Here is a 26,363-nt window from a genome sequence, read left to right on the forward strand (position 1 = left end):
CAGCTTCTGAAACACGGAGCTCAGTGAGCATCGCTAGAGAGCTCACAAACTATTTAAAGGAATCCTACCCAATTCCTACACACTCCACATATGCACCGATTATACATTTTTGTTTTTACTTTATTATCACCCTCCTTCTATTCAGAAAAGGCACAGGCAACAGGTTGGGTCAGAACCCACTTCTCCCACCCAACTCCATTATTCTTGGACAGACTCTGGGCTCTTTTCTTACTGCACAATACCCCAACGTGCCCTGGGATCTGCAGGCCCATCTGGATTAGAGAGGGGCTCATTTGGAGCCAGAAGGTTTGTTTAATCCATTATGAAGTCAGGGTCCAGCTGTCCCAAGTACATTCAGATTGTGAAGAGCCCCAAATCACAGGGATGTGGGGCTCTTGGGGGATGGGTTTGGTGGGGGTCTGTGCTCTCTCTCTCTCTGTTGCTTGCATTGGTTCTCTGCACCTGCCTCATGCTTTACTTATGAGCTTTAAAGAAACAGCCACCTCATCCTTGATGCCCGCTCCTCAGAGCAGGTAAATGAGGTGGTTCCAGGGAAATGGGGCAACAGGCAGTCATGCAAAGCAGGAGAAAGCAAGTGTCCTGGTGCTGAGAGACACTGGCTTCACTTCCTGGAGGCTGGATGCCTATCTTTAACCACAGAGCAGGGCCAGGCAAGCAATGTAGCCTGTCTTTGAAATTGAGGGACAGTGGAAACAGGTCGCTTACGTTTGATGCAATGGAACTTGATTTAACTTGGTGCTGTGTGCTGCTGCTTTGGGAATCCCGGGGTTACATGGTGTGTGTGAGGGGCTCCTACACCCTCAGACAATGGGGCTGGGACACACTAGTTACAACAGAGACCCTCGGAGAGAAAGTGCACACATTAGCTAACTGCATGGGCTTCCCTGCACCCTGCTGGCAAATGGGGCTGGCTTGGCCCCTCTGGACAAGTAAGGGAGGGTCTGAGCAGAAGCAGGTGGCATGCGCTTTGCATGAACTAAGCACCCTTTCTACCTGCAAATGTAGGTTTACATCTGTCAGAGCACCCTCTAGTGGCCAATTCACCCCTCCCGTGTTCTCTATGTGTCTGACAATAATAATAAATAATAATAATAATAATAATAATAATGACTGTCACTTGTATTTGAATACGACTGTGACTGGCAATCAGTTTGCACATGTAGGGTTCAGGAAACGCGTCAAGGCAAGTTGGTGTCTACGTTCCCTCCGACTGTCGGGCAAGATGGAGCGATGACATTCTGTTGCATGTTCTGCTCCCTTCATAGCAGAGTACCAAGCTCGCCTGTCATGGCCCGTATCCTCCCAGGTCACTAAGTCCAGCCTGGCAGACTGGATGTGCTGCTTGATGCAATCCTTGTAGCAGAGTTTGGGGTGGCCAATCTTCTTACTACCTTTTTCAAATGCACTGTACAGAACTCTCTTAGGCAGTCGATTGTTCCGACCCAAGTCATGTGCCGCCGCGCTGGCATGGCTGCCAGCCGTAGTACTTCATTGTTGGTGATTTTGTCGGATCATTTGATTCCTATTATGCTGCATAGGTGGTGTTGTGGCAGGCAGTTAAGTTTTTGGATATGGCGCCAATCAAGGGGACAGGTCTCTAACGAGACTGACAATAATGCTGCATAATGTTATATAGCATCTTTCACCCATAAGTAACCTATAATACATTGCAAACAAGATCTCCAAGAATCACTTCACCCACCACCCACCCCCCTCCCACTAAAACACAGCCACCTCTGGGGCAGGAGGCAGCAGCTATGTAATATGGCATCATTGCACAGAAATTTAGGACAGCAAGTGAAGAAGAATCCCAAACCCAGTTGAAACCGCCAGGGGGATTTAAGGAGGCAGAATAGAATAACAGATTTGGACAGGATACCAGAGTTAATGCAAAAGGCCAGATTCTGATTTCAGTTACATCAGTGTAAATCTGGAATGGCTCCATCAACTTCAGTGGAGCTATTCTGTATTTGCCCTGGTATAACTGAGATCAAAGTCTGGCTCCGTGACTCTTAGGGAAAGTGCCATGGGATCTTTAACAGCCATAACTGACTGCTCAGGACTTCCATCTGAAGATGCCCCAATGATTATTCCATGCAGCCCCCATACACACAGCTTTGTTGCTGCAAACAAATTCCAGAGGCACTGTATTTTACAGGGACAAGAAAACTGACACTGAAATAACTCCGCTTGGAGAAAGCACGCTGAAGGCACTTTGGTTTATTTAGAGAGATGCTCAGAGATGCTGTTTCTCTTTCCATCATTTCAGTGGTATACCGAGCACCCTATGAATAGGATCCATACTTCACCAGATGGCTCATCCAGAGATATCAGAGCCATGACATTCCAGGTGTCTGTGGAATATCCAACCTGCATCCCTTCCCTGGCATATTGAGCATCCTAGGAATATCTGAGCGGAATCTCTTCCCCATGCTGGACACCTGGGGGACCGAAAATTTGTACCATCTTGTTAGCAGATTACACAGCCAGATGCTATCTGAGCTGTATGCTTTTGCTGGCAGATTGGGCAGCCGAGGTATACTCATCCCATGCCATTGCATTGGCACATTAGGCATCTGGTGAATATATCTGGTTCCATGTTGTTTCAACCACACTGGGGGCATCTGTAATATTTCTGAGCCACACTGATTCTCTGGGAGCATGGGAAACTGGGAAGTATGTGATCCACATTCCCTCAACATCCGGATGGCTACCCAGGGACTATCAGACTGGAACCGCTTCATCAGTATATTGCTAAATCCCAAGAATATCTGATCTATACTCCCTTCACTGGGACACAGGGCAGCCTGAATACTGAACTATCTGCTGGGGTGGAGGGAAGGACTTGCACTGCAGACCTGATGCTGCTTTGGCATATTTCATTTTAACTTGAAACACAGATCGGGCCGCGGGATGAGAAACCATCACCATCAGGCCTGAATCCCCAAGCTCAGTTACAGATCCAAATCTGAGCTTTCCCAAAATTTGGGGACATGTGAATCCAGTGTCCCCGTTGGGTCCATTGCAGCCTTCAGATCCAGATCGTCTCTAACATTTCGGCAAGTTTGGCTCGAGGGTAGCTGTTTGGACCCATTTGTAGTTAAGCTAAATGAAATTAAACCAATCGTATTTTATTATTTCAATCACTTTATTTCTAATAATAATTATAATAATTTTTGCATGATGTGCTCGGTCTACAGAAAAATATAATCCCTGCTGAAATGGAGCACTGGCACTTGAAAGTCGTGTGAAAGGCCAGTTACTCTGTTCCAGGTGTTTGGAATAACAGAAGTAGCCATTGGGCAAGAGGGAAACTGTCTTGGGGAGCAATCACGGGTGGGAGAGGGAAAGTAAGTGGCCATCCCAGACCACTGTCCCTTTAAGCCCAGCTGTGGGTCACACAAGGGCCATAATCTCGATTTGCTGCCATCCTTCCAGAGCTTCCTCCATGAGGCACAGCAGCAGGCAGCACACCTGCTCCTGTCCTGCCTGGGGGGTCCTGAGTTGGGATGAAGGGCTGGGGAAAGAGGAGATGGCGCCTGGGATGGGGAAGTGTTATCCAGAGATTCCAATGAGTTCAGACCAATGCAAGGGTCTTTGCAATGGACATTTCAGATCTGGGGCTTTTCAGGGGGGGTACCAGGCTGTAACTCACTCCAACACACCCTCTTCCCCAAGAACTTAGAAGGGGCCGTGATTGCCCAAGAAGTACCGGTGTGGGAGCACCTTGTGCCCGTCCTAATATTATACAGGGGATTTACTGCAAAGACCTTTGGAAAGTGAGCATTCACATGCTCTCGCAGTTAGAGCAGGGAACTGGGACCCAGGACTCCTGGGTTCATAGAAGAGACCTATGCAGGATTCTTCCCTATTGCCTGTTTTCTAGAGTTTAGTCCTAAATATCCCAAGTGATGGAGCTCCCACACCACCTTACGGATCTCACCATCGGGAAGGCTGTCCTGATAGTCCCTTTCCTAGTACCATTACTTGCATTCCAAGCTCTTTGAGGCAGGGACTGTCTCTTTGCTATATACAATGGGACTGCGGGCTCTCAGGCTACTGCAAAACAAATAATAACTGTTATCCCATTCCTCCTAGTTAATCCCGAATCACCATAAATAACCCTTCTCCTTTCTTGGAGTTCACAGCCTTCCAATATTGACAGGCTGTTACCACGTCCCCTTTCAGTCATTGCTTAGCTAAACCAGACCGATTTAGCTCTTTTAATCTTTCCTCACCTCCTTGATCATCCTTGTCATTCTTCTCTGAACTCCTTCCAGTCTGTCGATGTGCATCTGGGAATGTCGTGCCCAGGACTGAACATGATATTCCAGATGTGGTTACCCCAGAGACATCAGACGCCAGAACTTGCAGCAAGCCTCAGCATCCACAGCTGGGTCCAGGTTTTCAGAAGAGCTTCAGCTCCTGCTTAAGCACCTAATTAAAGGGCAAGCTTTTCTGACAATGAAACCTGGCCCACAGAGAGGGACTAATGCCTCTCTGCTCATGACTGCGTGACCTTGGGCAAGTCACTTACTTGCCCTCCCTATAACTCAGTTTCCCCATCTGTAAAATGAAGATAATGATATGAGGCTGAAGGCTAATCAGCTAATGTTTGCAATGGGCCCTGATGGAAGGCACCAGAGCCAGGCAAAGTGTTATCATTGCAAGAAACCACAGGAGATCACATTCCCTCACCAGCTGGACATAACTAGTAATGAAATTCTTTGGAATCGTTTAAAATATACATGAGACCCAGGCTCTTCTCTACCCGGAAACAGGCTGTTATTTATACCCTCGCTGCAGATAGGATATAAACCGTTACAGGTCTCATAGGAAGCATCTTTCACAGCTAATCATTTTCTTTCCTTGAGTGCTTGCAAACCAGATACAGCCTCCTTTCAACTAGGTGCTCCACTCTCCAGTCTGTTCTGTTCCCTTGCTCCCACCCCCATCCCTTCCACCCTCTGCATCCTCTGGCAAGAGGAGAGCCCAGGCTGCATTAGGATCCTGCAGCTGCTGGGACAGGCTTGGGTACAGTCCTGCTTCCGATGCACTGCAGGGGGGTGCAGAGAACCTGTGCACCTGCCTAAGGTTCCCCTGAAATGCATCCAGCTCTGATCTTCTCCCCCATCTCCCCCTGGCTAGCTTAGAGGGAAATCTTGCCAACTGTGCTCCCCAGCACTGCACGCACATCATTTTTTGTTCCCCTACAACCCAGCCCTTACCATCCCTGGAGCACTGGAGCATCTTTACAACTGTAACCTCAGCAGCACTCCCCTGCTCCCCAGCAGAATGTGGAGCATTAAAATGAAGGCCCTGAGTGACATTTACCTGTGTACAAAAGGTGAGAGAAAGCCTGTGCTTCTCTTAAGCACAGCCCTCGTGCTGGCCCTTTGCACAGCAGGGACTAAGTGGGACTGAAGTGATGCCCAGTGATGCCACTCTGTGTTGACCCCGCTACACAGAGTGGAATTGCACTCCTCACCACATTGCGCAGTAGCTCTCCAGAGTTCTCCAGAGGACAGCTGTGTTACTGCAGCGTTCAGTAGCAGTAAGTGCATCTAGTCAATGTCCATTTGGCTCCTTCAGTCGAATGGCCCCTTTGATCTCTTTGAACACCACTGCCTGAATGAAGGGTACGGGGTTAGGGCATGCTAGGTAGGGGCACTTCCTAACCCTCAGGAGTCCGTTTACCCATTCCCCAGGCAAGCCAGTGGCAGGAGAGTCAGCTTCGGAGCTTCTTGCCCATATCCTAATGTCCTTCATGAGAGACCTGGCCCATGGCTGTTGGCATCACAGGATCCAGGACATCTCAGCACCAGCCAGAGGAAGCTGGAAAACCCCTGCCCTCCAGGCTCATCTGCTTCCCCTGTCCTGACGCGGCCCATTCTGATTTCTGTAGCAGGGTCAGTCAGCCGGGGGCAGGGATGGCACCACGTTAGTAATAATCAGAGTAATCCTCCTCTTCCTCGCTGGCTGTGGGAGCCTCTTCTCCTGGGTTCACTGGGGAGCTAAACAGGGAAGGGGGAGCAGCTTCTGCAGCAGGACACACAGGGCGGGAAAGAGGGATAAAGGAAAGGGAGAGGCAGGATCAGTGAAAGGGATAAGAGAAGCCTAGGTGGGCTCTGTAGCAATTGTTCCAGTTTCTGCCTCTGCCCATAGCGTAGCATCTTGGGAGGGTGTTTCTGACCCAGGCCTTTCCCCACTGAATGCCATGCAGCGGACATGAGACTAGCCCCTGCCTCTGGCTCACAGGGGAGCTCTGCAGACTGTCTGCACATGGGCTGGCACATCCCGAATCTCTCTCCCCCTCCACCTCTCTTCCTCTGGAATGAGTGGGACAGGGGCCCAGCCTCAGATCTTATCATTTCACCTCCAGTTTCCCCTAAAAATGGGGACAGAGCCAAGGATTTCATTGCAAAAGGCCTCCTTCCCTCCCTCCCAACCTCCCTTTCTCCCTCTTTCTGTCCCCCTTCCCTTCATCCCCGATTGCCTTCATCTCCCTCCCCCCTCCTCCTTTCTCCCTGTGTCTACCCCTCCCCTCTCCAGCAACTCTGCCGGCGTAACATGGTGTTTTCCAGGGAATATATCAGATCTCCTGCCCGATGGTTACACAGATGCAACTCAGTTGAAGTCAGCTGAGCTGCCCGGGTGTAACTGAGGGCAGCCTAAACCTGCCCTGGCATACGAAGCCATGACAACCAACATTTCATTGCAGCCAGGCCTGCCTTTGATTCTTTGGGTCAAGGATGGAGTTTGGGCCCTTCAGGAGGCCTCATACTGAGAGCGTGAGACTGTTTCCTTGCATGCACACAAAGTGGGCAGGGACACAGGGTACCTGCACTGGCGACAAGAAGAGTAGCTTTGGCAGTGGCATTGCCCAGCTTGTTGTGTGCAATGCAGAAGTAGGTGCCTCCATCCGCCATCCTCACCCCTTCAATCTGCAGCCAGCTGGACAGCTCGTATTTCAAAGGGCCACCCCTGGACTGAGAGCAGGAAGAGAGATAGGGCAAATGAGTCCCACAGTCGATCGCCAAGCTGGGCCGTTCAGGAAAATGCACACACCCAGAGGGCCTCCAGCTCTCACTGAGCGTGGAGGAGACTCACCGAGATGGAGATAAGTGTGTGATGCACCTGGGCAGAGGTGCATGTCAGGGTCATTCACGAGGGCTGAGCTGAGTTGGGATCATTCACCTGAGCGGAACTGAGTCAGGGTCATTCACCTGCATGGAGCTGCCTCAAGGACCCTCACCTGAGTGGAGCGGAGCTGGGGGACCCTTTGCCTAGGTGGGGCTGTGACTGTGTCACTCACCTGGATGGAGATGTGAGGATCATCTCCAGGTAGATCAAATTCTTCTTCATCCTTCCTCCATTCCACAAGGGCCATGGGGTAGGCAAAGACCTCACACATGAAGATCACATCATGGCCCGACACGTTTACCTGGTCTTGGGGATGGTGCTTGATCTGGGGAACTGCACAGAATCCAGACAAAAGGCCGAGGATTGTAGAAGCTCAGGAGGTCAGAACCTAACCCGCCTCCATCACCAGACAGAAATGAACCTCCCCTAACCAGAATCATACAGGCTGCTGCAGGAAGCATGGCAGAGATTTAAACAATCAAAGCATCTTATTAAGCTGCAGCTACTCCTATCCTATCTAGCCACTCACTCTGCCTGGTCAGTCTACATGGCTAGGAGATAACACAAGTCACCTTATATTGTAATGAGTGCGGCAATGAACCACGTCCTCTGCCTGATCCCAGCCCACCGTATCAGAGGAAACAGACAATGTGAGAAATACACTGAATTCATTGTTGATTTTAGGTGTCATTGATGGGTCTGAGCCACAGAGTTCGGATTCGGATCCAGGTTGTAATTTCCCTGAAATCTGGGAGCGATCAGATCTGCGATTTGGCTTTTGGCCCATCTCTAGCCATTAATAATAATCACTACCATTAGCTTGCATTTCTCTAGAGCCTTTCATCCCAAAGGATCCCTGTGCTACAGGCAACTCTTACACACAGAAGTAGTCCCAGGGAAGTCAGTGGGAAAACTTGCATGAGTAAGGGCTACTGTTGGTGTGAGTAAGGGTTGCAGGATTGGGCCTTCTGTCCCTAACCCCCACATATGATACATACAATACATATGAGCAAATACACATGTAGCGTATACATAACCACATTTTAAAGTGCCATATCCCCAGCTGGGGTAAATCAGCACCTCTCCAATAACTTATCTCAGCTGATGATCTGACCCCATATACTTATGTACAGTACATATGTATGTTATCTACTTATGGTACATACAGATATACACAGTACATACATTCACATATGGTACATACATATAGTACTAATACAATATACCTATGGTACATGCACATATACAATAACATGGCACATAAGACACTGTGTACATATATCCATATGGTACTTGCATACAATATATATATATATACAAACAATACATATGGACCATATATACGGTACATACATAAATCATAACTGGAGTGCAGCTGCCTGTACATGGGATGGTGAATGGATGTGTTCGATTTTCATGTACACATGCATCTGAATATTCTCTCTGCCCAACCTCCTTTCATTATACATCAGCACCTGAAGGAATCCGGCTCTGGCTTTTAAGGCACGCCTGGGAGGGGGTTGGGGAGCTAGCTTGCAGGGGAGCCCAGCGCACAAGGAAATCAGATTTGCAGGACAGCTCTGAAAGCCCTTTAGGACACTCACGTCCCCTGATCTCTTGTGCGGATTGATCAAGGAAGGAGGTGAAAGGGTTTGCTGGCAGAAGGAGAGATTGAGAGGCTCCACCTGCCCAATAACAGCCTTGCTGAGAGGCCCAGAATGCTAAAGACATCCCTGAAGGGCCCTCCCAGCCATCCAAGCTGTCCAATGATAGACGCCTGGCCAATTGAATCTGGCCATGGCTTGGAGGATTAGATACCTCCCGTGTCCTTCTTCACCTCACCCCAGGTATGCTGGAAAAGTGGCTGGATCCCTCATCTATCCCTGGGACACCTTCCCCCTCCCAGTCTCTCCCCAAGCAGCAGAGGGCAAACAAGGAGGTGGGCCATTACCTGCTTGGCAGGGCCTATCACTGGTGATGCTGAGGTTCCACTTCTCTCTCTCATGCACGGCCTCCTGGAACTTGCAGATGTTCTGGTAGGTGATGTGATTGGAGCCACACATGGCCCCCTGGGACCTGCACACACATTGCGGCTTGGGGATCCCCCCATAGCCTAGCTCCTAGATGTCCAGCTGGCACTCCAGGTTCTCTCCGCACCTCCCATAGAAGGTGCCACTGCCATCCAGGTCGCAGGGCTGCCCCTCGGCATTCCCGCATTCCAGGCAGCAGCTGCAGTGGTCACGCACCAAGCCTGCTGGGCAGGCTGTGGCTCTAGGGCAGAGCTGTGGCACACACTGGCACTGCCCTTCCGCACCCTCTTCTGCCCACTTGAGTCCGGTGGGATGCGGCAAGCAGGAGGCTCCATGGAAGGACCAAGCCAGACCCATCACCATCAGTAGCAACATCCTGCAGACTATCTCTGGGATCCTCTTCTTCCCTGCAAGGAACAGGGCACCACGTCTCCTCTGACCCATTGGGAAGCGTGAGCTGGGTGCAGATGGAGCCCCACATCCCGATCCTCTTGTTTCCACTCAGAGCCAAACACTAATAACTCCAGCAGCATGAGCTGCCCTCCTCTCCCCGCCCTCTTCTCACACCCCCATGGCAGGCAGGCTCTGGTTTCAATCAACAGACAGGACAGAGCAAGAGGAAAGAGGATGTCTTTGGAGGGATCCAATCCAGCCCTGGCTGGGCTCCTCCGGAGACCATCTGTGTCCCACAGATGCTTCCCATTAAGAGTTGCATTGCAAAGGGAGATAAATGCAAAAGGATCTTGCCTTGTCTTTGTAGTCAGCTGGGTGGGTTTGTGAGGAGGAAGCACGTGGAAAGGCCTGCTTTCTCCTCAGTCTCTCCTCCTCTCCAGTACTCTGCATTTATCTTTTTGCTCTTTCACCCTCACTCTTATCCTGTCGTCCTCTTTATCTATATATGGCAATAAGAGCTAAATAGAGATAAAGCTCCTTGTAGACTTTGTCCAGGTTTTTCAGCCATCCTATAGACTTCTATAGCAGGGACAGAATTCCCTATTCAGTCCTAGCGGAGGGATTCACAACACTTATAGAAAGGTGATCTATCCAGTTCTATGGGACTTTCCCCTAAGGGTTCTCTGTAGGGGTACGCCTACCCTTGGAGCTGGGGGCGCAATTCCCAGCCTAAGGAGACATGCTCATGCTAGCTCTGATTGAGCTAGCACACTGAAAAGAGAGTGTAGCCAACGTGGCATGAGTGCCGGGACGGGCTAGCTGCCCTAAGTACGTGCCTAGGGGCTGGGCTGGGGATGTACTCGGGGCAGCTAATCCATCCTGCCGCCCATGCTGCCATGGCTACCCTCTGTTTTTAGTGTTCTAGCCGGATGAGAGCTCACACAAGTGTGTCTCCTTGAGCTGGGAATCACACCCCCAGCTCCAAGTATAGCCAGACCCTAAAAGTATTGCCGCATTCTCCTGTAAGCTCCCAAACCCTACAAGTCTCCAACCTGTCTCATTCTGGTATAAATCAGGAGCAGTACCATTGGGATTAAGGGAGTTACACTGGTGTAAGGGAGATCAGGACTAGGCCTTAGCTCTTGCATTAGTGACAGAGGCCTGGTCTACACTACGAGTTTAGGTCGACTTTAGCCACGTTAATTCGAATTTAGCCTGGACACGTTCACACGATGAAGCCCTTTCTTCCGACTTAAAGGGCCCTTTAAACCGGTTTCTTTATACCACCTCCGACGAGGGGATTAGCGATAAAATCGGCCTTAGGGGGTCGGAATTGGGTTAGTGTGGACGGAATTCGACGTTATTGGCCTCCGGGAGCTATCCCACAGTGCTTCATTGTGACCGCTCTGGACAGCACTCTTAACTCAGATGCACTGGCCAGGTAGACAGGAAAAGCCCCGCGAAAGTTTGAATTTCATTTCCTGTTTGCTCAGCGTGGAGAGCACAGGTGACCACGCAGAGCTCATCAGCACAGGTAACCGTGATGGAGTCCCAGGATCGCAAAAGAGCTCTAGCCTGGACCGAACGGGAGGTACGGGATCTGCTCGCCATATGGGGAGATGAATCTGTGCTGGCCGAACTCCGAAGCAGTAAACGAAATGGCAAAATATTAGAAAAGGTCTCCAAGGCCATGAAGGACAGAGGCCATAACAGGGACGCACAGCAGTGCCGCGTGAAAATTAAGGAGCTAAGGCAAGCCTACCACAAAGCCAGAGAAGCAAACGGAAGGTCCGGGGCTGAGCCGCAAACATGCCGCTTCTACGCGGAGCTGCATGCCATTCTAGGGGGTGCAGCCACCACTACCCCAACCGTGTGCTATGAGTCCCTCACTGGAGAATCACACAGGGAAGCGGGTTCGGGGTACGAGGAAGATGAGGATGGAGATAATATAGATAGCTCACAGCAGCAAGGAAGCGGAGAAACCGGTTTCCCCAACAGCCAGGATATGTTTATCACCCTGGACCTGGAACCAGTAACCCCCGAACTCACCCAAGACCCTGTGGGCACACAGGGGACCTCTGGTGAGTGTACCTTTGTAAATATTACACATGGTTTAAAAGCAAGCATGTTTAATGATTAATGATTAATTTGCCCTGGCAATCGCGGCCAGTACAGCTACTGGAAAAGTCTGTTAACGTGTATGGGGATGGAGCGGAAATCCTCCAGGGACATCTCCAGAAAGCTCTCCTTCATGTACTCCCAAAACCTTTGCAAAAGGTTTCTGGGGAGGGCTGCCTTATCCCGTCCGCCATGGTAGGACACTTTACCATGCCAGGCCAGTAGCACGTAGTCTGGAATTATTGCATAACAAAGCATGGCAGCGTATGGTCCCGGTGTTTGCTGGCATGCAGACAACATCCATTCCTTATCGCTCTTTGTTATCCTCAGGAGAGTGATATCATTCACGGTCACCTGGTTGAAATGGGGCGATTTTATTAAGGGGACATTCAGAGGTGCCCCTTCCTGCTCTGCTGAACAGAAATATTCCCCGCTGTTAACCACGCGGTGGGGGGGAGGGGTGAAGTGACCATCCCAGAGAATTGGGTGTGTGGGGGAGGGGAGTTAGTTGGGTTTGTGCTGCATGTTAACCCTGAAACCGCAGCCCCTCCTTTTACATTGCAAACCCATTTTAAATGGCCAACCCAACAGGTGCTTGGTATGGTTAATGAGAGCAGTACTGTTTTAAACCATCCCCACTTGTTAACAAGGTTAAAAAAGCCAAAAGACTGTGTCTTACCATGGCTGCCTGCAACCTGAAATCTGTGGCCTGGCACTGCGTGAGTGATCTCTCACACCAAACCTGCAGGCTCTCAATATAAGAGGAAAAATGCGACCTTGTAACGAAAGCACATGTGCTGTGTGATGTGAACAGCAAAATCTAACGTGAAAGAGTGTACCCATTGTTCTCTAAAATGTATCTTTTTTAACCACCTCTCCCTTCTCCTCCACCAGCTGCAAATGTTTCTCCTTCACAGAGGCTAGTGAATATTCGAAAGCGGAAGCGAAGGACGCGTGATGAAATGTTTACTGAACTACAGACTGCCTCCCACGCTGACAGAGCACAGCAGAATGCGTGGAGGCAGTCAATTACTGATTTTAGAAAAGCCCAATATGAGCGAGAGGAGAGGTGGCGTGCTGAATCGCGGGCTGAAGAGGAGAAGTTGCGTGCTGAATCGCGGGCTGAAGAGGAGAAGTGGCGTCAGCTTGCACACAGAAGGCAAGAGTCGATGCTCCGGCTGCTGGAGCATCAAACTGATATGCTCCTGCGTATGGTTGAGCTGCAGGAAAGGCAGCAGGAACAGAGACCGCCGCTACAGCCCCTCTGTAACCAACAGCCCTCCTCCCCAAGTCCCATTGCCTCCTCACCCAGATGCCCAAGAACACGGTGGGGGGGCCTCCGGCCACCCAGTCACTCCACCCTAGATGATTTCCCGAGCAATAAGTTTTAAAGTTTTAAACTGCAGTGTGTCCTTTTCCTTCCCTCCTCCCCCACCCATCCCGGGCTACCTTTGCAATTATCCCCCTAGTTGTGTGATGAATTAATAAAGAATGCATGAATGTGAAGTAACAATGACTTTATTGCCTCTGCAAGTGGTGCTTGAAGGGGGGAGGGTAGGGGAGGGTGGGGTGGTTGGTTTCCAGAGAAGTAGAGTTAACCGGGTGTGTGGGGGGGGCGGAGATTTCATCAAGGAGAAACAAACAGAAGTTTCACACCGTAGCCTGGCCAGTCACAAAACTCGTTTTCAAAGCTTCTCTGATGCGCACCGCGCCCTGCTGTGCTGCTCTAACCGACCTGGTGTCTGGCTGCGCGTAATCAGCGGCCAGGCGATTTGCCTCTACCTCCCACCCCGCCATAAATGTCTCCCCCTTACTCTCACAGATATTGTGGACCGCACAGCAAGCAGCAATAACAATGGGGATATTCTTTTCGCTAAGGTCTGAGCGAGTCAGTAAGCTGCGCCAGCGCGCTTTTAAACGCCCAAATGCACATTCCACCACCATTCGGCACTTGCTCAGCCTGTAATTGAACAGGTCCTGACTCCTGTCCAGGCTGCCTGTGTACGGCTTCATGAGCCATGGCATTAAGGGGTAGGCTGGGTCCCCAAGGATCACGATAGGCATTTCAACATCCCCAACGGTTATTTTCTGGTCCGGGAAGAAAGTCCCTTCCTCCAGCTTTCGAAACAGAACAGAGTGCCTGAAGACGCGAGCATCATGTACCCTTCCCGGCCAGCCCACGTTGATGTCGGTGAAACGTCCCTTGTGATCCACCAGGGCTTGCAGCAGCATTGAAAAGTACCCCTTGCGGTTTATGTACTCGGTGGCTTGGTGCGCCGGTGCCAAGATAGGGATATGGGTTCCGTCTATCGCCCCACCACAGTTTGGGAATCCCATTGCAGCAAAGCCATCCACTATGTCCTGCACGTTTCCCAGAGTCACTACCCTTGATATCACCAGGTCTCTCATTGCCCTGGCAACTTGGATCACAGCAGCCCCCACAGTAGATTTGCCCACTCCAAATTGATTCCCGACTGACCGGTAGCTGTCTGGCGTTGCAAGCTTCCACAGGGCTAACGCCACTCGCTTCTCAACTGTGAGGGCTGCTCTCATCCTGGTATTCTGGCGCTTCAGGGCAGGGGAAAGCAAGTCACAAAGTTCCATGAAAGTGCCCTTACGCATGCGAAAGTTTCGCAGCCACTGGGCATCGTCCCAGACCTGCAACACGATGCGGTCCCACCAGTCTGTGCTTGTTTCCCGGGCCCAGAATCGGCGTTCCACGGCATGAACCTGCCCCAGTAACACCATGATTTCCACATTGCTGGGGCCTGTGCCTTGTGAGAGGTCTAGGTCCATGTCCATTTCCTCATCACTCTCGTCGCCGCGCTGCAATCGCCTCCTCCTCGGCTGGTCCTGGTTTTGCTTTGGCATGTCCTGGCTCTGCATATACTCCAGGACAATGCGCGTGGTGTTCATAGTGCTCATAATTGCCGCGGTGATCTGAGCGGGCTCCATGATCCCAGTGCTAGCTATGGCGTCTGGTCTGAAAAAAGGCACGAAACTAGTATCTGAAGGACCAGGGGAGGGAGGGAGGGAGGGGCGAGTGACGACATGGCGTACAGGTATAGGGAATTAAAATCAAGAAAGGTGGCTGTGCATCAGGGAGAAATACAAACAACTGTCACACAGAATGCCCCCCCCCCAGAGATTGAACTCCTAAGCCTGGGTTTAGCGGGCCGTTGATTTGACGGAGGGAGGGGGGAAGGAAATGAATACAGAACAAATCTATTTTTTACATCTTAAGACGACAGTGCAGCATGACTGATAGCCCTCGGCATTTTCTGGGCGCTTGGCAGTATGATGATGATGGATACCAGTCATAATATACTATTTACTGCCAAAAGGCAAGGGGTTGCTGCTGTGTAGCAATGTAGCCCCACGTGTGCCAGCCACATGTCTGCCAGCACCCAGATCACCCTCGGCCTCTTCTGGGTGCTTAGCAGACAATACTTGGCAGAAAATAGTATACTACGACTGATAGCCATCATTGTCCGACAAGGACGGTTACCAGTCGTAATAAACCATCTACTGCCAAAAGGCAAGGGGCTGGTGCAATGCAGCCCTACGGCTGCCAGCCCCACAGCTACCAGCATCCCAATCGCCAATGAAGGCTACCAGTCATGCTGCACCGTCTACCGCCAAAAGGCAGTTAGCTGCTGCTGCTGTGTAGCAATGCAGTCCCACGTCTGCCGGCACCCGGATGACATATGGTGACGGTGAGCTGAGCTGAGCGGGCTCCATGCTTGCCGTGGTATGTTGTCTGCACAGGTAACCCAGGTAAAAAGGCGCGAATCTATTGTCTGCCGTTGCTGTGACGGAGGGGGAGGGGCCTGACGCAATGTACCCAGAACCCCCCGCGGCACTGTTTTGCATCATTCGGGCATTGCGATCTCAACCCATAATTCCAATGGGTGCCGGAGACTGCGGGAACTGTGGGATAGCTACCCATAGTGCAATGCGCCGGAAGTCGACGCTAGCCTCGGTACTGTGGACGCGGTCCGCCGACTTCATGCACTTAGAGCATTTTATGTGGGGACACACACAATCGGCTGCATACAACCGATTTCTATAAAACCGGCTTCTATAAATTCGACCTAATTTTGTAGTGTAGACATAGCCAGAGTGCGGTTGGTGAAACACTGGAGTATTTTAAAGAAGCAGTGGGGTTTTCTCTTTCTGTCTCCTCCCTTTATCTTTCCTCCTCTCACCCTCCTCTCTTTCCTTTGGATCCCTTCCATCTCCCTCACACTCTTTATGGCCTGATTGTGATTCACTACCACACTGATTAGTACCTTACTCCACAAGCAGTGTCACTGGCTCCATAGGGGCTATTCCTGGCACAAAGTATTATTCCCTGTGCATCAGGGCAACCTGTTTCCTTTCTTTTCTCCAACCTCCCTTCCTCATTGATTCTTCCTTTCTCAGTTGTCCCTATTTTGCTGAGATCTCCCCCAGCCCCAGGAGTCTCCATAGCCCATCTTGTCTTCGCAGATGCTAAGCCCAAGGTTGATCGACTGCTGTATGCAGCCACAGAGTGATCCTGGACCTTCCACCTCCAAACACAGCCCAGCACAATCCCTGCGGGGAAGGGAGAAAAATCCTCCCTCCGCTTGTATTTATCTCTGCTGATCAGTTGTGCAGGTGGCACCCTCAGAGACAGCAGGTGTGACTGTGACAGCTTGCCTGACGGAGTCTAGCAAGCAGCTGTTCTTCCTTTCCCGGAGGCAGCACTGTGTGTTCAGCCCCTGGCCTCCATTCTTGCTTTTGTTTGGAATGAGACTTGATAATTGAGGCCAGACTCCTTCCTGCTGAGCTGCTCAGATCAGAGGGGAAATTTACTTGCCCTTCACTTTGCTTTGACTTTCCCAGATTCCTTTTCAAGTTCCTGCTGGCCCCAGATCAAGGTCATTTGGGCAGTTTGAGTGATCATAGAGCTCTTTCAAGAAGGAAAGACAGCTGGATGTGGGGCTGCTCTGTTCTTTGGAGAATTTTCCAGGAAGAAAGTGTAGGGAAAGGAGATAAATTGGTGGAAGGGAACTACTCTCTGTGTCAGTTGAGGCAAGGATTGTAGGCACAGGCAGGCTGGGTGGTACAGAAGTTAAAAGTGCTGAGATCTTTCATCGTTGGTGGGCTATGTTCAGAGCTAGGAAGATTTCTGGGGCTGGCAAGAATGCAAAAGGTCAGAGCTTATTGTTGGGGGTACCACAGCCCGTATGTCAGATCTACAAACTCTGATGATCAAAGTCTTCATCTCACCTTTGCCCACATACATCATATACCTGTGCTCACTGCTTCCAAGCTCCTATTCTGCCCACGCATGCCCTGTAAACCTGACATGAGACAGAAAAGAGATACCAAGAAGGAAGTTAAAATAGAGTTGCAACTACTGCTGTCTATTCGCAGGGTGCCTGCCGTGATGGGTATATAAATGCCGTGCAATGAAGAGCAAATACAAAGCATTTCAAACCTAAAAAAACAGCCAGACAAATAAAGCACATGGCTACATAGCAAAATCATGCCACAACCCAGCAACAAAAGGCCTCTCAACTCATTAGAGGGAGGGGGAAATAGAAAAGGGAGGAGATGCACTTGTGAAAGTGGCATAAAACAAGGAAGGGGTGAAAGTCTGATCCTTTGCTGTACCTCTGAGTTGTGTATATGGCATCTGGATACTGTGTTGATGGGATAGATAGATAGATAGATAGATAGATGGCTGAATAATCTGTTCCTAGGACATGAGGCTAGGATTTGTTTTGTTTGCCTTTTGCTTTAAAAATTTGAGACTTAGCTAAAGCTGCATGCAGCTCAGAGTTGGGGGCTACAGGGCCATACATAGTACAGGGTAAAGCCAACATTTTCAGTAATGGCCTCTGATTTGGAATGCCCAATGTGAGATACCTCCTGGACTCCAGTTTTGATGAGTACCCACAGCTCCGACTCAAATGATTGTGGGTTGTAAAGGCTCAGCCCCTCTACAGCTCAGACCCAAGATGTCTCAGATTAGGCACCCAAAATTAGTCACCTAAACTTAGAGGCTGTGTGTGAAAATTTGGCTGCAAGCAGCCACTCCCTAACATCTTCCCTGAGCTCCTTTTCCCAGTGAGTCCTGTGCTGGCACCATGAGCTTCTGCACTCTTGAACATGGTCACCCGGAAGTTCCCGATGTTAATTCATTTATCAGGAACCATATAGTTCTCTACCTATTGTTGCATCTTGGTCACTGCATGAGACAGTGCCTCTATTCAAAAGTACAACGGTTGGTTTAAAAGTAATACAATATATATAGTACACAATCAGCAATAACCAAATACGATTAATACATTTAACGATACAATTTAGATATTAGCAGCCAAGCATTCGGGTACATCACTCATGGAAAGTTATACAGGGAATTGGTTGTGGAAAGCAAATATATGAATGAGTGAAGATTGTCCTGCAGTAATTGAGAATTTAGGATAGGTTGTCCGTTAGAAAATACAATCCATCAGGGAAGTATTTCCATCCACCGCTGTCATCTATTCCTTCCCCAGGTGAGAATGTTGACTAAATAATATAAACATCTTGCATCATAGCCGATATTCAATCTGGAACCATGAGGGGGCACCAAAGTTTGCATCATCCCTGTCTGTGGAGTCATGATTTGGTTGAAACTAGCGAATGTGTGTGTGTTGGGCAAGGGGGAAATGGGAAGGAGAATAGGGCAAATTAAAAAGTAAAAATCCCCTTTCTTTCCATGCATGCCGTCTCTGGTGCTGATAAAGATCCTGAAATGCTTGGTAATGCCATGTGCTTAAATGAATAGACAGAGAGATGGTATCAGCCAGGCTAGGCTCACAACCAGCATGGCAGAGGTAATGTCTCTTGGATTTATAATGACTTCAGAAACAAAACAGCCAGCTGGTCACATCTGATTTTAGGTAGAGGAGCGGTTCTAAGGGGTGTAGATGTATAGTACTTTATAAATAAACAGCAACCAACAAAACAACAATGATAATAGAGATGTTTCCATATGAACCAATATGCAGTTTGGATTGGAAATTGCCAGTCACAATTAAGATGTCTCATCAGAGCTGTGTATGGCCTCAGGACAGAAAAAGCAGCTGGGTCCTGTAAGTCAGGATAGAGGAGCAATGTAGGGCTGGATAGCAAGGGGGAGAGGAGTTGTACTGTAGGGCTTGGTAAAGTGCATTAAACAAACTGGGGTAGGAAGGGCTGGAATAGTGTGTGTGGTGGGGGGAGGGTACAGATCAGGGTGCAAATACCTCAGTGTTGCTGAGTGAAGAGCCAAGGGAATATGATAGTACATAGGTGAGGACTAAGGTACATTACAAGAGCTGCGTATGTGAGGAGGGTGTCTCAGCTCTGGGCTGGGGTAGGCAGTGCAGTGCATGGTAAGTTACAGTGGTACAGCAGTGCCCCAGGCACACACCCGGTGGGGAGTGCAGGACAGAGCCAGATGTAGTAGCAGGGCAGTGCCCCTGGCACGGGGCAGGGGGAGGGTGCAGGGCAGGTCCAGATGCAGTGGCAGGGCAGTGACCCCAGCACGGGGCTAGTTGGAGATGCAGTGCATGGTCAGATGCAGATGAGGGTGCAGTGCAGTCAAATGCAGTGGCAGAGCAGTGACCCTGGCACACGGCTGTGGGGGAGAGTGCAGGACAAAGCCAGATGCAGTAGGAGGGCAGTGCCCCTGGCACGGGGCAGGTGGGCAGTGCAGTGCAGGACCAGATGCAGTGGCAGAGCAGTGACCCTGGCACACGGCTGGGGGGGGGGGGCAGGACAAGGCCAGATGCAGTGGGAGGGCAGTGACCCTGGCACGAGGCAGGTGGGCAGCGCAGTGCAGGACCAGATGCAGTGGAAGAGCAGTGACCCTGGCACACGGCTGGAGGGGGGGAGGGTGCAGGGCAGGTCCAGATGCAGTGGGAGGGCAGTGCCCCTGGCATGAGGCAGGTGAGCAGCGCAGTGCAGGACCAGATGCAGTGGCAAAGCAGTGACCCTGGCACACCGCTGTGGGAGGGAGGGCAGGACAAGGCCAGATGCAGTGGGAGGGCAGTGACCCTGGCACGAGGCAGGCAGGGGAGGGGGCAGGACAACACCAGGTGCAGTGGCAGGGCATTGCCCCCAGCACAGGGCTAGCTGGGGGTGCAGTGCACGGTCAGATGCAGAGCTAGGACAGTGCCCCCGGCACGGGGCAAGCGGAGGGTGCAGGGCAGGCTGCACCTTTGGCTCACAGCCCGGTCCCGGCCTGTTGCTCCGGCGCTGCCTTTGCAGTGTGCGGCCCCTTTAAGAGCCATGTAAACAAAGCCTAGTCCCCGTCCCTCCCCCCGCTCCTCTCTTAGCCGCCGACGTTACTGCGTCGCTTACGCCGCCGCAGCGGGCTGCGCCATTCTCTAAACCCCGCCGCCAGCGCGGCGGGGTCCTTTACGCAAAGTGCGGGAGCTGGAAGGTGCAGCGCGCAGGCGCGGCGGCCCGGCCGGGGGGAGGAGAGAGGAGCATGAATGGAGCAAAATGGCGGATCATGTGCAGGTGAGGAGGGAGCGCGCGGGGGGGGAGGGGACAGCCGGGCCGCGGGGCTCCGGGCCGGGCGTGGGGGAGACTGGTCCGCGGGACCTGCTGGGGCTGCGGGGCCCGGCTCCCCCTGGGGGGACTGCACGGCAGCGTGCACCTCCCGGGGTGTGGCTCGGATCTGGGGGTGCCGGGCCCCGCTGCGAGCTGCCCCCCCCCGAGGCGCGGCGCCCCCAGCATGAGGCGGCGGTGCCAGCGCTCGGGGGGCGGGGGGTGTTACGGACTGCCCAGGAGACTGAGCACCTCCCCCTAGGCCCGGGCCGCCTCCTGCTGGGGCAGCTCCCCTCTGATAAAGGGAGGGGGGCTTACCCCCCCCCCCAGTGCTGGGGCATCTGGAAGTCAAGGGGCGCATGGACCCCCCAGACTGAGTGGTGCTTGAGCATTGATACCTCCGACACACACGTGCCCTGTGCAGACTGGTGGGAGCCAGGGGAGAGGCCTTGCAGACCAAGGGGCAGCTGGGTGCTGGGCCCTCCAGGAGCAAGGGGTGCTTGAGCACAGACTGCACCCAAGGCAGCAACTGGGGGGGGGCATGGGCTGCATTATGTTACCTGCATATAGTCTCCGCTCACTTTAGTTTCCCAGGTACCAGCAATTAGCAGTAGCCCAAGAGTGGTGGGTAACAGGCCAGGGTGAGCAGCAGCATCAGAGGGAGCCTATCACCACAAAGCTGGTGGCGAGAAGGGGAATTCGGGGCACAGTTGCCCAGGATTGGAGCCCTCAATCTGCCATCAGCTACTGCAACTGAGCACTTTGCTCCAGGAAATAATGCCTGAAAGCACTGTAGAGTCAGCATTACCTAGAGTAGCTGGTCACTCTTAGTGTCAGAGGGCTTTGAAGGTCTTCCTGGGTTATTTTATAGGCAGAGATGACTGGAAACTTTTGCCTGTATTCTGCTAAACCCTTCTGGTGTTCACCCCCTTTCCTGTTAAAAGTAGTAAGGGGCTGCCAACCCCAAAGTGAGAAGAACTGAGGGAGCTTCAAAATTGACATGGCAGAAGTCTTAGCTTTGGGTCTGACACCATGGCCTGGATTATTTGTCTCCCAAAACCAGGTAAATAAAATGTCTGCTGATATGAAGTTGAGAATGAGGTGATAAATACCTGCTACAGTCGGATTCTGGGCCCTATTGCCAGCAACCATGGGGTGAAATTAAGAAAGGGAAAATGTAGCTTGAATATCAGAAAGAAACTTTCTGCCTTTGATATATGCCATAGGGTGGCATAGTCTCGCAAGGGAAGCAGTGGAAGTACCTTTATTTGTATGTTGTACAGATTGGATGAGTCTCTGTGTCAGCAGTGGAGAACAATGGCCAGGGGTTGGAGGAGCTGACCTGATAGTTAACTTTCCATCTTGAACTTCAGTGATACTTTATTGAAGAGCATAGCAGTGGTTGGTAGTGGTAGTGTTAACTAACAGATCAAGGTTTTTTTAACTAGATGGTATTGGTGATCTTTTTCTGAAGCCTTTCAAAGCAAGCTTTAAAGTGACTATTGTTAAACATTTTATTAAGAGACATTGTCAAATTAAAAATCATATGTAAACAAGCTATTGTCTATCACTAATAACACCATAAGGTATTAAAAATGAAAGCTTCAAAAGTCCATTTCACATGATATGTGTGTGCTTCAGTTTTTTTATTTCTCTTTGCTTGGGCATCTAAAATCAATGTAGTCAATTTCACTTTTATGTAAGTCAGTTTCTTTTTCAGGGTCTTACTTTTGCAGTGTTTACATTTGAAACACTGAACAGGAACTGTTTATTTAAAAACAACTGTTTCAGCTGGATTCAAAATAAAAGCTTGTGGAGATACATTTAGAGATCTTACAAAATTTAAACTTTGAGCCAAATCTAAGCTGATAGTGCCCCTGTTAACAATTTACACAGCCACACTTTCATGAAGAACATTGTAAAGGACTCGTCCTGGAATTAGAAATATTGCAGCAGAATGGTAGTATAGAGGAAATAATGTTTTCCCATAATAGTGATGATTTAATTTGTGATTATATGCATGATATCAGAGTAAAAAAAATGTTTTGATAGTTACTTATTATTCATGTAACTGTTAAATATATTCTGCATCTGGTACCTCTGTGAACCACAAGGGTGAGTAGTTTATTAACTCAGAATATAGCCCGTGTAATTCTCAGGTTGTCTTGTGGGGTTGAAATAATCTTATCAAATGCAGCCTAGATAATCTGTTGGGGATTGCTGTGTTACTAAACACTTTACGTGCCATAAAGACACTGGAGAACGGCTGTATTCTTTGGTTTGTCATTAGCGACACATCAGCTTCGCAACCTAACCTGTGACTTTACGGATAGACCCACAGAATCCGGTGACACAGTGTCTCTTGCTGTTCTCGTCATTTTAAAACAGGCTTTTTCTTCTTTAAATATTGGGTCAAGCAAATGGAATTTAGGGCCATAAGAACATAATTAATATTGCTAGCTTCAGGTGCACTAGTTAAACTTTAACATAAGAAGCTTGAAGATGTTCCACTCCAATGGAGATTTATTTGCAAGTACTGTTAACCTGTCACTAAGCTACAGGAGACTTATCAGAAGGCATCAGTGCAACTCTTTACAACTATTGCTAATGGACAAGTTACTTATCTGTAATGGGATGATTTTATTTTATTTTTCATTTTATTTTTGTCTTTTTATTTTGTTTGGGGCAAAAAAGTATAGCACTACCTCTGAAGAGGCTCTTCTAGCTTCCTTCAAAGCTGCTTCAGGATTTCTGGATTTTTATGGCTAGGGGAAAATCACTGATTGGATGAGTGGATTCAATTCCTGTTTGTTACAGTGTTTTTTAAAAACCAACCAACCAACACACTATTTCTAATGCTGATCCAGTTGTTTGGATATTTTGTGAGTAGGCTGTATGGGGCTCTGTTATAAACTATGCTTGTTTAAAAAACTGGAACACCCTTGATACAGGGAGACATCGAATATAAGTTTGGATGAGTGAGCATTTTCTTTGTGACATATAACTTGAGACTTGATTCTGTTTGGGATAATAGGGTGTTTCAGATAACTGTTATCTGGATGCTATAGTATATAAGACTAGCAGCAGAGTGGCCATATTTTGTCAAACTTCCAGTCCAGCTATTAAATATTGACTCCCCAGAGTTACTGTCATTAGAGCTTGCATGTTAATAGTTAACAAAGTGCAAAAGTGTAGATTTATTTATAACTATTATGAGTTATGGAGTTTACAATGTGATGCAAGTTGATGAAAGTGGAAGCAGAGTTGAGTTCTTTGAGACCACAGCTGAAGGACTGTAGCATCCTGTTCTGTAGCTTTTTAAAAATGGAACTTGGTGAATGTAGAAAATTCCACTTCTTTTCTGAGTGCAATCCACATAGTCAAAGCCAGTTGGGATAGTTTTCTGCTGGACAGCTCTTCAGAATTACTTTGCAGCGTCTAGGAATGAAAAGGACTGTAATAATACAGTAGCAGATAATTCTGTATCGTTGTGTGTGGCTGTGGAAAGCTATGTGGTCTTAGAGGACTGGTATAGATGCTCTTCCCTTCCTGCCTTTGATTGATTGAGTTAATGTTTCTACCTGCTCTTTTCAGTCTGTGAATGTCATTCCAACTCCAATATATGCGATGGAAACAGGAGATGAAGAGAGATCATTAGAAATAACGTTGTGGGGAAAGTAGTGATAAGAGTCTTTTTTTTTTTTTTTTCCCCTTGGAAACAGATTTTCTGTACAGTATTTCTTTCTTAGATCTGGGATTTGATGTCATATTGTAACCTAAAATGGGTAAACTTATTAGGAGATATCTGATGAGTTAGAATATGCCTTTAGGGAAAATGTTGATGTAGGGCAAGGGTAACAACTTGCTTCTGTGGCTTTGTGTACTGAGTTATACCTAAAGATTCCTCTGGACCTGAATATAAGGACTAATTACATCAATTAACAATTGTTGCCTCACTTTTATCGGTGATCATATTATCTTTACCTGCTCTGGGTAACCCGACTTGTAGGTTTATAGTGCAAGATCTTTTGCTCTTGAAATGTAGCAGGTCAGGTGCTGTAGAGGTACCTTCATAGGTACAGTAGTAGGTGGTCTGTCTCTTGATAGAACAGAGAACTTAACTGACTGCTTGCATATGAAAAACCTAGGTTCAAGGGATGTTAGTCATCTGATTGTAACTTCTAATTAAACTGGCAGCAGTTAATTCAAATCAGACTCAGAAGAAGCCTATATTTGTGCCATAAGATGGATTCAGATGTGGAACCAGGTCCTTGAAGTGCATTGGTGGGAAGCAAATGAAGAGGCAAGATGAAATGTTTTCTTTCATTGTAAATTAAAGCCCTCTCACCTCAGAGCTGTTGTATTGGAAACAGTGGAAAAATGTGGTTGGAGGCATTCTGATAACATCTGTCGTTTGGATGAATGGAGGAGCAGAGTTAAGAAGGGAAAACTTGAGACTGAAATCAAGAAAAATGACTGTTTCCCATAAAAATATGGCATGTAGTGCATATAACCTGAAGCATGAAATTGGAGTGAGTGTTTTAAAAAAAAAAAAAAAAAAACACCCACACCTGTGTGCATGCATGTTAATAGCCTCTTATGTGTGATTCTTAAAGTACTGTTTGTTGTTTGTTTTTTAATGAATGTCTTGCAGGGCCAATCCCCTGCCACTCCCAAGCCCTAATAGCTCCTGAATTTTGTTGGTGTATTTCTGTATTCCAAAAGGACATTGTCTTGGATCAAACACAAAAATCATTTGGCTCTGGGAACATGTAACACATTTTGCCCCAAGGGAAACCCTGGAGACTAGATGTGTATTTCCTATTTGCTATCTCTGTAACCTCGTGTTTGCTTGGTAAAAGAGTCATGATTTAGCCCACTGCCCAACTATAATTTTGCTTAGAATACTGGTTTGGGTTTTTTGTTTTGTTTTGTTTTTAGTCCATGCTTTTACCTTCGGCGTGTCATTGGGCTGTCTGACAGCTCTTGTGAAGGACTTTTCCACAGAATAGTCTGAGATCTGCTCAAGAACCTAGGGGGAAAATACACAGTGCACCTTAAAATAGTGTTACCAGCTTTTCTTTCGCAAATTAGATTTTGATTTTACTGTCCAGCCACTGAGCAACAGAATTACTGGATAACTTTGTGGCAAGTGGATCAGAATGGCATTTTAAAGGGATTCATGGATTTAGATACATAAATTTTTGGTGCTGTGATTATCATCATTTCAGTGTCAAAAGTCTGAAAGTAAAACAAGGGGAAGCTCAAGCTCCAGCTCCTTTTCAGCTTGGGGGACCAAATCACTAGCAATTGGCTAGCTGTTTCCATTCTTCCTCTTAGCCTGCTCCGGTGGCTTGTCTTATAGAATGTGCTACTCTCCTAGGAAGCAGGTAAAACACCTTTTGTAAGAGACAGCTGATTTCAGAGGCACCATATATAAAGGCATGTATTCCCTCTATCCTCTGTTCAGATGATTGTCATGAAACAGTTATCTCTGAGAGGAGAGGAGGAAAATGTGTTGGCTTCTTCAAAGTTTTTCACACTCATTAGTAACCTGTTGAGAAGAAAAGGATTTCAGTGAAATCCTATCCCGTCAAAATCAGTGGGAGGTTTTACCATTGATTTCAATGAGTTCAGAATCTTGCCCTCAGTTTCTAGGTAGGAATACCTTCTATAATTCATCTAAAGATTTCAAAGCACTTTACAGAATTAAGTCTTACCTTCCCCCGTGACATCGAGACCCATATTACAGAGAGAAAAAAGGCATAATGTAGTGAAATGACAAGGTCCTGCAATGAGTGAGTGTCAGAGCTGAGACTAGGCTGTGTCTGTGATGTGATGGGCGATCACTCGTTACCGAGTATGAGCATCTTCCATGAGAGTTATAGGTCCTCAGGTGGCTAATAAGGCCAATCCCGTGTCTACACTGACACTTTCAGTGCTAAAACTTTAGTGGTTCAGGGGTGTGAAAAAACACCCCCCTGAGTGACAAAAGTTTTAGCACCGAAAAGCGCCAGTATAGACAACGATGACTCCCGGTGATAAAGCTACCACTGCTTGTTTAGGGGTGGGGGGGTTTTATCGCCAGGGGAGCTCTCCCTCGGC

The 26,363-nt window shown here is 48.9% G+C and overlaps 1 protein-coding gene and 1 pseudogene across 1 annotated transcript in view; one reads left to right on the forward strand and one right to left on the reverse strand.

Annotated features, from left to right (window-relative positions):
• Positions 1 to 5,962: 5,962 nt before the first annotated feature.
• LOC135875022 (kazal-type serine protease inhibitor domain-containing protein 1-like) lies at positions 5,963 to 9,638 on the reverse strand (annotated as a pseudogene).
• Positions 9,639 to 20,177: 10,539 nt separating this feature from the next.
• XPO7 (exportin 7) overlaps positions 20,178 to 26,363 on the forward strand; it is an 85,497-nt gene continuing 79,311 nt past the window's right edge. Inside the window, exon 1 of the mRNA XM_065400098.1 lies at positions 20,178 to 20,228. Within this exon, the coding sequence (XP_065256170.1) occupies positions 20,211 to 20,228 (18 nt within the window). The 5' untranslated portion in view covers positions 20,178 to 20,210. The remainder of the gene's footprint in view (positions 20,229 to 26,363) is intronic.

This window comes from Emys orbicularis, chromosome 2 (genome assembly GCF_028017835.1).
Source record: "Emys orbicularis isolate rEmyOrb1 chromosome 2, rEmyOrb1.hap1, whole genome shotgun sequence".
Taxonomy (NCBI): Eukaryota; Metazoa; Chordata; order Testudines; family Emydidae; genus Emys; species Emys orbicularis.